The sequence below is a fragment of the Condylura cristata genome, unplaced genomic scaffold (genome assembly GCF_000260355.1).
Source record: "Condylura cristata isolate star-nosed mole 26May11 unplaced genomic scaffold, ConCri1.0 scaffold00019, whole genome shotgun sequence".
NCBI classification, from domain to species: Eukaryota; Metazoa; Chordata; class Mammalia; order Eulipotyphla; family Talpidae; genus Condylura; species Condylura cristata.
The window spans coordinates 375,420-387,497 of NW_004567120.1; the positions used below are offsets into that span (position 1 = coordinate 375,420).

At 46.9% G+C, this 12,078-nt stretch overlaps 1 protein-coding gene across 4 annotated transcripts; it reads right to left on the reverse strand.

Annotated features, from left to right (window-relative positions):
* Positions 1-7,231: 7,231 nt before the first annotated feature.
* On the reverse strand, positions 7,232-11,748 carry CITED1 (Cbp/p300-interacting transactivator, with Glu/Asp-rich carboxy-terminal domain, 1). Of its 4 annotated transcripts, XM_012727157.1 has the most exons (4): positions 10,770-11,159; positions 8,901-8,949; positions 8,376-8,500; positions 7,232-7,838 (listed from the first exon to the last, which is right to left on the reverse strand). In XM_012727157.1, the coding sequence occupies exons 2-4, from the start codon at positions 8,947-8,949 to the stop codon at positions 7,317-7,319; spliced, it is 696 nt and encodes a 231-aa protein (XP_012582611.1). In that variant the 5' UTR covers positions 10,770-11,159; the 3' UTR covers positions 7,232-7,316. The 4 variants fall into 4 exon arrangements, with proteins under 4 accessions (XP_012582611.1, XP_004685636.1, XP_012582612.1 ...); XM_004685579.2 differs by lacking the exons at positions 8,901-8,949; positions 10,770-11,159 and adding an exon at positions 11,322-11,748; XM_012727158.1 differs by lacking the exon at positions 8,901-8,949 and having other exon boundaries at positions 10,770-11,299.
* Positions 11,749-12,078: the final 330 nt, after the last annotated feature.

Here is a 12,078-nt window from a genome sequence, read left to right on the forward strand (position 1 = left end):
TTTTTAAAAAAGATTTATTTATTTATTCATACAGAACTGGGGTACAGGCCAGAGGTGCAGGGGCAGTGAGAGGATTCACTAGAGCCAGAGTGGGGAGCAGAACAGGCAGTTCCAAGAAGTACACTGCTGAGAGGAGCAGCGGGCTCGGCAGGAGAGGTCTGCCACGCCATATGGGTCACCTCAGGAGGGCTGCGTGTGTGTGTGTGTGTGTGTGTGTGTAACTCGCACTGAAGCGGCTGCAGCTCACTTGCAGTGCTGCGCTATAACAAGCTGTGCCACGAGGGAGGGCCCTGGCTCATATTTTTAAATCTGCTTTGCTTATCTCTTTCTTTAAATGGTAGATTAATTTTTCATAGTTTATTTACACATAAACTAATATATTAGGGTTTAAGTGTACCATCTTATTGATTGTTTTCTGTTTATCATCCTTTTGTTTATTTTTGCTTGTATTCCTATGAGTTACTCGACCATTTAAAAAAATACTTATTTTTGCATACAAGAACTGGGGTGTAGGTCAGAGGTGTGGGAAAGGGTGGGAATATTCACCAGAGACATAGTGGGGAGCAGAACAAGCATATTGACTGAAATACACTGCTGAGGGGAGCAACAGGTGAGACAGAAGAGGTCTGCTGCGCCATGTGTGTCAGTTGCCTATCTGGGGATGGAACTTGTGCTGCAGTGGCTGCCTACAGCTTGATAACACTGTGTCTTCAGCCCCTGTGCCACTAGGGATGCCCCCTACTTGATCACTTTTTTAGAGTTCCATTTAGATTTATTTATTATGATATTTTGTATAATTTTCTTAGCACTTGCTCTAGGTAGTATCATATACATACATAATATATCACAGCTAACAAGTATTCAAGTAAGTTCAGATTAATTAAATTCTATTGATTTGTCTTCAAGTACACTGATTCTATCTTCTGTCACCTCTGTTCTATTATTGATCTATCCAGTGAGGTTTTTTTTTTTCACTTTAGCTATTTTTCTCTCATTCTATAATTTCTGTTAGTTCTTTTTCAATGCCTATTTCTTCGCTGCTGTTTTCATTGTTTGTTTATTTCAAGTGAATTTATAATTGCTTGTTGAAGTATTTTTTATGATGGCTACTTTTTTTTCCCTCTAAAATGAAGTTTATTTATTTATTTCTTTTAATTACAAAAGTTTATTTTTACATCATTTTGTACTTTTTTTTTCCATCTCAATTGTAATCCCTCCGGGTTTCCCATCACCAAGTCACCATGTGCCATCACCATAATCCCGTGCATTTCCCTCCCCCCACCCCGTTTTTGATCCCATTCCCCACTCCACCCCCACAAAATGTCTCTGGTCTATGGTTGTTCATTATTTTTGTTATTTTCCACCTGGTCCATTATACTCCTGCTATGAGTGAAACCATCCGGTATTTTTCTTTCTCTTTCTGGCTTATCTCACTAAGCATGATCTTTTCCAGTTCCATCCAAGTTGCTGCAAAAGACATGTGTTTCTCTTTTTTGGTTGCTGAGTAATATTCCATTGTATATATGTACCACATCTTTCTAATCCAGTCATCTACTTTTGGGCATTTGGGCTGCTTCCATGTTTTTCCAATTGTAAATAAAGCAGCAATAAACATGGGGGTACAGGTATCTTTTTCAATCAGTGTTTTTGTGTCTTTTGGGTAGATACCTAGGAGTGGGATTGCTGGGTCGTAGGGAAGCTCCATGTTTAGCAGTTTGAGGAACCGCCAAACAGTTTTCCATAGTGGTTGTACTAGTTTGCATTCTCATCAGCAGTGCAGGAGAGTTCCTTTTTCACCACATCCTCGCCAACATTTGTTGTTGCTAGTTTTTTGAAGATGTGCCATTCTCACTGGGGTGAGGTGGTATCTCATTGTGGTTTTAATTTGCATCTCCCTTATTACGAGTGATGTTGAACATTTTTTCACATGCTTGTTGGCCATCTGCATTTCCTCTTTGGAGAAGTGTCTTTTTAGCTCTACTGCCCATTTTTTGATGGGGTTGTTTACTTTATTTTTGTTGAGTTTCATCAGTTCTCCACATATTTTTGTGATCAGTCCTTTATCGCTACTTTTGTGTGAGAAAATGTTTTCCCAATTAGTGATCTGTCTGTTTGTTTTTAGTAATGTCTCTTTTGCTGTACAGAAGCTCTTTAACTTGATGTAGGCCCACCTATTTATTTTTGCCTTCACTATTGTGGCGTTGGGTGCTCTGTCTTTGAAGATGTCGCTGAAGTGTATGTCGTGTAGTGTTTGACCCATATGATGGCTACTTTTAAGCCCTTGTCATGTTAGGTAAGTCCAGCCTCTGATTCATATTGGCATTGATGTCAGTTAATTGTCTTACTAAAAATTGTGGTGACCTGGCTTCTGTTATGATGAGTAACTTTCTATTGTACCCTGGACATTTTAGCTATGTTAGGAGAATCTTGATTCTATTTCAGGCATCTAATTTAGCAGACAGTCACTCTGTTTTGGTTTAGTATGAATGCTCTGGTATACTTCTGTAGTTCCAATAACACTTTGATTTCCCAAACCCTTGCAATATTCCTTTGGTCTGCTTCATTCTTCTGTTGTCCCTGGGGCTCCCATTCAAACCTTACTCATGTTGCTAGGTAATTTAGGACAGGGGAGGTGGCTACAGCCACTGTACCTAGGTCATATTATGTCATTGGGCAGAAGGCTTTCTACTGTCACCATTGCATGACAATCAGGCTGCCTACTTGTGTGTCAGTCAAGGAGTGAGGACTGAGATAGCCCAGACTTTGCTGTTGCAAACAGGTTGGAGTACTCTTTGGGGTTTTGGTTGTGGAATAGGCCTTAGGTCTCCTTCCCATTTGGTCTCTAGGTCTGTGTTGCACTTCTTTCTCAGTCTAGGTGTACATGTTGGTGAGTTTGGATTACAGGTCTCTTTGGTACCCAGTGCAGGGGTACATGTGAGATCAATGAAAACTTGGGGAACTTCCCATTTGTCATTTCTCAAATCCTGAATCTCCTAGTCAGTCCACCTTCAAAGTGCTTTCATCATTGTTGAATATTTTCTGAGGTATAGAGCTGTATTGAAGGACAGGAACAGGAGAAGTGAGCCTGTATCATCTTATTCTGGAATCAGAAGTCCTACCTGTAGTTTTAAAATACATTTTTTTTTTAGGCCAGAGGTGTGGGGGTGAAAGGATTCACTAGACAGAGTGGGGAGCAGAACAGGCAGATCTATTGAAATACACTGCTGAGGGGACCAGTGGGTGGGTCAGGAGAGGTCTGCTGAGCCATGTGGGTCACCACCCTGTCTGAGGATTGAACCCATGCTGTAGTAGCTGCAGACAACTTCACAGCGTTGCACTTCAACCCATTGCACCACCAGAGAGAGTTATTTATATTGTACAGAAGAATGACATTATCCAATATTTGGAGGTATTGATACAGGTGGTTTGGTAGAGGGTAAGTGGAATATGTATACATATGGAAGAGCTAACATGTTAACTCCTGAATTACAATTTTTTTATTTTATAACAGTTTATTTTTACATCATTTTGAACATTTTTTTTTCCATCTCAATTGTAATCCCCGCGGGTTTCCCATCACCAAGTCACCTGTGTGCTATCACCATAATCCTGTGCACTTCCCTCCCCACCCCCCCTGTTTTTGATCCCATTCCCCACTCCACTGCCGCAAAATGTCTCTGGTATATGTTTGTTCATTATTTTTGTTATTAAAATACATTTCTTTTATTATGCGTGAAATTGAGAATCTTTTGATAAGTATTCAGACCATTTCAATTTTTTTCTGTATTTCATTTTGATATTATTCTTTTATATTTGCCTAACTTTATACCAGACTGCTGATCTTCAGCATATTGATTTGTAAAAGTTGTTTTCATGTTCGCTATCAGTTGCAGATATTCCTCCCTCTTCCAGTTTACTGTTTATTTTTTGATTTTCACTTTTTTTTTAATGGTCTTTATTTGGCTTGCAGGCAATAAATCTCTTCTACAGCTTTGGCGTTTTATGCCATTCTTAGGAAAATATTTCTTTAAAAATCCTCATGTTTTCTTCTAGTACTTTTATGATTTCATTTTTTAAAAATTATGTTTATTGAGGTAAGAAGGTTTATGTCATTGCATCTTTGGGGGTTATAAGTTCAAACTCCCATGAATGCATATCTTCATACCATGCCCACCATGAGTGCCCCAATTGGGGTTCCCTATGATCCATTGGGGTTCCTCCTTTCTTCACTCCCATCCCAATGGTTTCATTTTTTATCTTAAAAATTTTGGTCCACTGGAATTCATTTTGGTGTAAAGCATGAGGTATGTATCCAGTTGCCATCATTTTCTCTTTGCTTTGAAATGTTACCTTAAAAACTGTGGTACAAATCACATAAAAAAATTACTATCTTAAACATTTTTAAGTGTATGGTTCAGTAATGTTGAGTACATTCATATTGTTGTGCAACAGATTTACAGGACATTTTTATCTTGCAATACTGAAGCTCTATACTCATTGAACAACAAATCCCTATTGAAATGGTACCTTTTCATTTTAAGCTAATTTAATTCTTACCTGGACCATTGTCCAACTTTTTAGCATCACTACCATTCCAATCTGCCATGCACACTGTTGCTTGATTTTTCTCATGCTCTGGCCACAACACTTCCTTACTCAAAAGTCCTCCTTGATACTGCAATTGAAATTAAGATCCCCTCATTAAACTTTTATAGCACCTGTATCTTATCTGTCTCTTGTCATGATTCGTAATTTTAAAGATCTGTTTATTTGAGTATTATCTCTGTCTGTGCTAAATTTCAAGCTTTATGAGCACAAGGACAATGTGCTTACCACCTATTTCTAGTGCCCACTGTGTGTCTAGTACATTAGGAGCTTGGTTCATGCTGTGGAATGATAGGTTCCCCCTCACCTGAGGAATAAAAGTGGAAACAGCTGTAAGATCTGATTCCAACTTACCTTCTCTTATTCTGCCTTCCTTCAAGTAGTCAAACTACTAGACTTTCCACCTTTCCCTGCAAAATATGACCCAAAGCATTTATTGAATACTCAGTCATCACGGAGTTTCTAATGTGTGGTTCTGGTTTGCAGCATGCCATAATTTTATCAGCTTGTACTCCAATTGCTCCCAGTGACTGGAGGTCATGTCAATTTCTCATTTCCTTGCCAGCTTCTGCCTTATGGAAATTTAACTCATCCTTCAAGATTATGGTGGTCTCTACCATAGGACTGTAAGCCCTTGAGAAGTTGTCTTTACTTTGCCCTTCCCATATCCTGCCATGCTACTGTAAACCCCATTTCTGAGCTCACACCCATACCCTATCCTTGTCATCAGAGCTGTCCAGACTCTGAAGCCCACTTACTGGCTGCAGCTTCCTTCCTCCCCTTTAGTTTCTGACTTCCCCAGCTCTCCCTGTTTTTCTCCAAGCATAGACCTCTAGACTCTCAAGCCCGGCATTCCCCAAGCTTCTGCTCTCCCCTCTTTGGTTTTCCTACCCCTGTTTCAGGAATCCCAGGCAGGTCTGCCGGCTCCCAGCCTTCACCTTTACTCAGATCATCCTAAAATCAAAGTTGGTTAATTCTTTACTTTACTACAGGCTTCCAGAGATTTTCTACAAGCCACAGGACTGGTGGTACTAAATAAGGTTAAAGGCCCGCCTTCTACCTGGCCTTGAAGGCTTTTCATTCTTTGCCTATTGCAAACTTCCTGCATCATCTCCTGTCACGTTCACCACTAGCCCTATGACCCTGCAAGCTGAAATTCTGGTTTTAGCCACAGCACTCCCTTTCATGAACCTGCATCTATGTAAGAGCTTATCCCCTCTCCCATTCTTTCCTTCGTTGACTCTAGTCTTATTTTAAAAACCAATTGTTTCTCTGGATAGCCATAATATTTGTCAGGGCACAGAGCAAGGCCAGCATGGACAAACCCCAAACAGATAAACAGTTGCTGCCTCTGTGGAAGATGAAGGGTGGTCAGGATTGAGAGAGGTTCATCAAAGCGGACGTTAGCCTCCTCTGTAAAGTTTCTATTTTTTACAAGGGGATCATATTTATTACTGTGAAATAGAAAAACAAACACATGAACTAACACATGAGTTCAATACCGAGAAGTCTTTTGTAGTCTTCCTAGGCAGATGAGCTGATTTCTGGAATCTAACAGCACTCCTCCCAGTGCAGAAAATACTGTTTCATTGTGACTTGTTGGTGCTTGTCTTTTTCTCTCTGGATGTAGAACTCCTCAAAGGTAGACTTTATCTATTTCATGTTCCCTGTGCCTGGCCTAGAGCAGATACTTGGGGAGCTGAGGCTAATGAATTGTGTCTGCTGGTAGGTGCCTTGACAGCTCTTGTTATGGGCCAGACTGGTTCCTAGTCTCAAGACGCCGATTAGATTTCACATTACCCAAGGGAGAATGCCTCTGTGATCTGAAATGTGGGAAGAGAAGTATCCAAATCTCTCAGCCCTTGGGTTGTGTAAACATGAGGACTGGGCTTGTTTGAGGCCCTCCCAAGGCCAGGACCCCATTCAACAGTTAATCTAAGGGCAAAGGATATATGCCCAAATGTTGATCTGTTCAAACCCAGCTCTGATCTGTATCTCTGTGTCAAACAAACAGGCTATCTCTATGCAAGGTAGGTCAGGGAGACAGGAATTAATGTTCACTCAGGCCAGCTCAGTGACCCTGGGCTTGGAGGGAGGGATTGAGCAACTGTCTGAGGGTCTTGAAGAAGGCACCTTGAACACCAGTTCAATGACAGGCATATGTAGCTTTTGCCATTTTCCAGAGAAATTTGAGCTCCCATGTCTTACACTCCTTAAAGCCTATCTAGTGCCTACAGGCAAAAGGGCCTTAATGGGGCATATAAATTGGGACTAGTGAGTATGCGGGAGTATTTTTGGAGCTTGTGAAGTGTATGCCATTTGGCCAGGGAAACCTTGCATACTTGGATCTGCTAATGGCAAGGCAGAGGCTCAGTCTTTCTTCCAAGAACACCCCTAGTTGGCCCCTGTATTCAGCCTCGAGTTGTTAAGGCAGTGAGCTTAGCTACTTGGGCCCCTGAAGAGGAAATGCAGTGGTAGTGGCAGTAAGGATCTGGTGAGCAGTGCCCTCCAGTCTTCCCCATTCTTCCCATCCCATCCAAGCTTCTCCCTAGCTATCCACCCACGACCCGACCATCAGCCTCGAAATAGCTACATGCCTTTAGACCTCAATGAAGAACAACTCTAGTTGGCCCATCTCTTTGTAAGTAACTTTTATTTTTATTTACAACAGAATTGTGGCTTTATTCCTCCATCTTTAGGGGCAGTTGGCATCAGCAGCCAGATGGAAAGTCTGCAGTGAAGTCAAACTCATTCTGCCCCAGCCACAGCTCCGGAAGCTCGTTGGCTCGGTCCAGTCCCAGTTCCACCACCAGTGACATCAGCACTTCTTCATCCACTGGGTCCGAATCGATGATGGCAGGGCTCTGGGCACCAGCAGGAGGAGAGAGTGATCCCGCCCCTCCCGCCTGAGCCCCAAAGCCCCAGTTTTGCAGGGGCCCTGCCTCCCCGGGTTGGCCCTGAATGGCAGTGGCCATCCCATGATACTGGCTATTAAGTTTCTGCAGCTGCATACTGGCCAGCAGGTGAGGGGCGGGGTGCAGGTTGAAGGGTGGGGGTTTAGTGGGAGGGGTGGCAGTAGGAGAGCCTATTGGAGATGGAGATCCTGAGGAACCAGTGGCAGCCCCACTGGCCTTGGTTCCATTTGAGGCCACCCCGGGGTAGTGCAGGATGGCTACTGCTTTGCGATCTTTCACTCCCAGGTTGGAGTGAAAATTCATCTCTTGGTTGGCATCCTAGAAGACACAGAAAGACACAGAATAGTACCCCTGCTCCTGGCTGGTCCCTTATCATTCATCAGGTGGAGAAAGTGCATACATGCCCTTCGTTTGGGGCAAGTAGTGGGGAGGTAGCCAGAGGTCCCCTGGAGAGTTAAGCTCCCAGCTCGAGTGTCCTGTCACTACCATGGCTCTGAGCTGAGCGCCCACCATCCTGAGTGGGTCCACTGCTTTCCTCTTTTTCTCCCGACCTCTCTCCACCTCCCCATTTAAAAGAGGGCATCTCATCATCTCTCCTCAGTCTCAATTTAATCTTTTCAGTGGTGTGGTCTTAATACAGTTCTATTTCTCTGCTCCCTTTCCTGGTATATCTCAACATCCCTAGTGGGTTCAACTTGACCAGGCAGAAACTCTTCATATTCTCCCCAGAAAAAGCCCTGCTGTCTCCTCTTTGCTGAAGGACACTACCACACTGAAGAGGGCCTACTACATGATCCCAGGCCAGTTTGTCTTGCCATGCCTCAGTGTCTCCATTTGTAAAATGGTAAAAGTTACCTCCTTTGCAGATGAATTGCCACCCTTGACATCAAGTGCAGGCCTCGACATAGTTGGCATCTCAGAGCCTTGGCAGAAGTTGGATAAACTGGTGGGAAGTGAGGCTGCCAGTTGGAGCTGTTGTGCTGTATGTGAAAGAGAAGAGGTAATAAGGGCACAGGCTTCACTGACCAAGAAAGCAGCAGCAAAGTTTGAAGCAGGGCCACGCCACATAGCTACAAGGCAAGGATAGTGACAAGATTAGACTGAAGCCCAGAGACCTCCTGAGCAGAGCGAGGTGATCACACTGGATCTTTTTCCTGAAGCAGGAAAGGTGCTAGATTCAGCCAACTGCTGCCCAGGCAACAAGCTACCCACATCACCAAGTGGGGGCTCGCATGACTGTTTCTTCATGCAAGTGACTTCAGATAGTTGAGTGTGTGTGTGTGTGTGTGTGTGTGTGTGTGTGTGTGTGTGTGTGTGTGTGTGTGGGCAGAGGCACTGTTCCTGATTCTGAGAGCAGGAATGCCCCTAGGTAAGTAGTACCTTGTCTCAAAAGGCCACCAGATTCTGTGTTGGAGAGCTGGGGTCTCATCTGGACAGGAAAAAATTGGGAAGGAGTCAAGACATATCACACCTGGAAAGCAGCCCAGGGAAGGAATAAGTCCCTAAGGTAAATGTCATGGGGCTCCGCAAGGCCCTGCCTCAGCCAGGGTATGAGAAAAGTGGGCTGACCAGGGTGGACTGGGCTCCAGAGCAGCCAGAGAGCAGCCAGGGATGTCTCCATTTTCTCCAGGCCATAGGCTCTATTGAAGATGGTCCTGGGAGCGGTTTCCCAGCACACTGGCTCTGAACACAATCCCACACCCATTTGTAGTAAGAGGCAAGAATAAGGGAGGCTAAGGCATGGCATCAGCAGCTTTCCCATCAGATGGCAGTGCTTCTGGGAGCAGGCTAGCATTCTGGTGCCCACCGACTTCACCTGCTCACTGGCCAAGTGATGCCTGGAATGATTTGAATGGCTCCCAAAGAAATGATTGACTGGCTCCAGTGTTAAAGCACAGGGGATGAGAATGCTCCCAAACCAGAAAATAAAGAAATCTCTATAAACTCTCAAGTTATTTTCCTTGTTTTTGAAAAAGTCCCACATATTCTAACCTTCATGATGAATTATAGGTAACTTCATATTTACAAATACCTGTCAACCCAAAGACTCTTCAGGTGCTTAAAGAAAGCATCTAATCTTTCTAACAAGGCTCAAATTCTCTGTGATACCTCCCTCGCCCTTTAAGAATCTGCTTAGACACTTACAGAAAGTGGCCATTTACTACCTATCTTTATCATCTTTGCACTGCGTACTAGAAGAGGAGGAAGGCAAAGGGAGGAGAAAGAAAGAGGGGAAAGAGAAAACATGAGGGGAAAAATCAGTTGCTAAGTCCGCTGCCACGGCTTGATTGAAGCTCTGTTACTTCTTTGAGGTGCCTCAAGAATATTTCAAGCCAGTGATCACAAGAAAAGGACGTCTAATCCGTGTCGTCCTTAAGAGCCCTAGCATCTTCAGTATCAAGCCATTTTCATGACCGAAGAAAAATAAAATATCGGAGGAAGGGTGTTGGGGGGGGGGGCTGCCACCTTCTCCCGTTCTTATCCAGCCTTCCTTCTTCTATGCCTCCGGGTACTGAAAAGTACCGGGGAGGAAAAAACAGCAACAGCAACAACAACAGCGACAACGACAGTAACAGAAAGACCCAAAAGAGGTGGGAGGAAAATAGAAAAAGGAGAGAAAGAGAAAAAGAAAAAAAGTATTCCGGTTTTGATATCGGTTCGAGGGGAAGATAATTTTGCCATGTCTCCCCCTTCAGGCTGGGAGCTCCCCTAGGCGGGACCCTGTTTCCATTCATCTCTGACGCCTCCCATCGCCGTGCCCACTACCCACCCAGACCCCCCAGCTTTGGGTCTGAGCTCCCAGCTTTGGGTCTGAGCTCCGTAGGCGCTAAGTAAGTGTTGCTGAATCTGTAGAGGCAATCACATTTCGATCACACCCCTGCCCCTGCTACCCGGATTTTCAGTCCCTACTTCGTCTTCATCAGCTCATTCGAAGGCAAAACTTGGCAAGGCGGAAGCGTCCCAGCCCGCCCTCCAAGCTAAGAGCGGACCGCGGCGAGAGGGCTGCGAGAGGCGGCTGGGCAACCCAGAGCAACAAGTGCCTCCTCGCCCGCGGCGCCTCGCGGGCCCCGGCCACTAGTTCCCGGGCCAGCCTCCCGCCCGGCGCTCCAGACCTTTTCCCTAGGGCCGATAGCCGCCTCCCGCCCAGGTGGGGGTGGGGAGGGGAGAGGGATAAGAGAGAAGGGAGAGGCAGGTTGGGAGTCCGCGTCTTTGACCTGTTGGGGGACCAAAAGTTAAAATGGCACCAACCGGATGGCTCCATCTCGATTGTTATTTTCTCACTCAGAAGGAGAAATTTAAAAATCCAAACAGTACTGCAGCTTGGCTTGGACGCGCTCTAACCAGACCAGTCAGTTTCGCCACCTGAAAACTAAAGGCCCGTTGTTTGCGGACAGCTCGGCTGCCCTCCTCGCTGCATCCCAGGTGGAGCCGCAAGAGCTGGGGAGGCCCAGAGCATCGCTGCGCGGTGGGCGCGGACAATCAGGCCACCGGGGCTGTGAGCGTCCGTCCCCGCAAGTGCTGTATCAGGAACTGGTTACAGGGGCCCGAAGGCCAGGAGGAGAGGGACGGGGTCTCAGCCTCGGTGGCTCTTTTTGGCCCCCTTGGCGTTTCTGCGCGCGGGGGCGCACTCCGGCGCCAGCGGCGGCCACTCCCGCGCGTCACCAACACTTACAGAGCGCCCGCGGAGCACCCGACACGGCCACAGGCTGAGCAACCCCCCCTAGCCAAGCTGCCCGCGGTCAGTACTATCACCCTGCTAGGAGAAAAGTGAGACAGGCTCCGAGAGGTTCGGTAACTTGCCCAAGGTCACAGCGCTAGAAAGTGGCGGAACGGGATTCGCAGCCAGAGCTGTCTGACTCCAAGTCCGGCGCTCCTCGAGGCAGGGACTCCTTGCGCTGAGCGGCCTCGCCGCCCTCGTTTATAGGTAGAGGGGTGTGTGCGTGGGTGTGCGTGCGGGGGGCGTGCGTGTGGGGGGCGGGGAGGGAGAGCAGAGGTCGCCTGGGTAGTAGAGGCAAGTTGCCCAAATTCGCTAACTTCCAAGCCCGCAATTATGCTGAACTCGGCTCCAAAAGTCCCTTTTGCCTCCAGCCTCCCAAGGAAACCTGAGCTTTGTGCAGCCCTGGAGCCGGAGCGTCCAGATGCGGTCCGGGCGATCACCAAAGTCGGTGGAAGCCAAGCTGGAGAAAGCGCGGGCGCAGGGAGAAAAGGTGCTGCCGTCTCCCCGGGAGAAGTGGGCGTCCGGTCCGATTGGCCGGCCGGCGGGCGCACAGAGGAGCGAACTGGCTCGCTGGAGTGCGGGTGGCGGCCCCTCTGCCTCCAGCGGGGCAGCTTTCAAACAGAAAACAAGTCCCCCACACTCCCCCCACCCCCGGCCCGCTCGGCCGCCGCCCGCTCCCCGGACCCGCACCTCGGGAGTCCCGGGCCCCGCAGCCCAGCCCAGAACCCAGCCCAGGGGCCCGGCTTACCTCAGCGAAGCCGCCCGCCCTGGAGAGAGGGAAGTGCGGAGCCGGGTGAGCCGCGGGCGAAGTGGCGGAGCCCCCAGCCCTGGCACGCACGC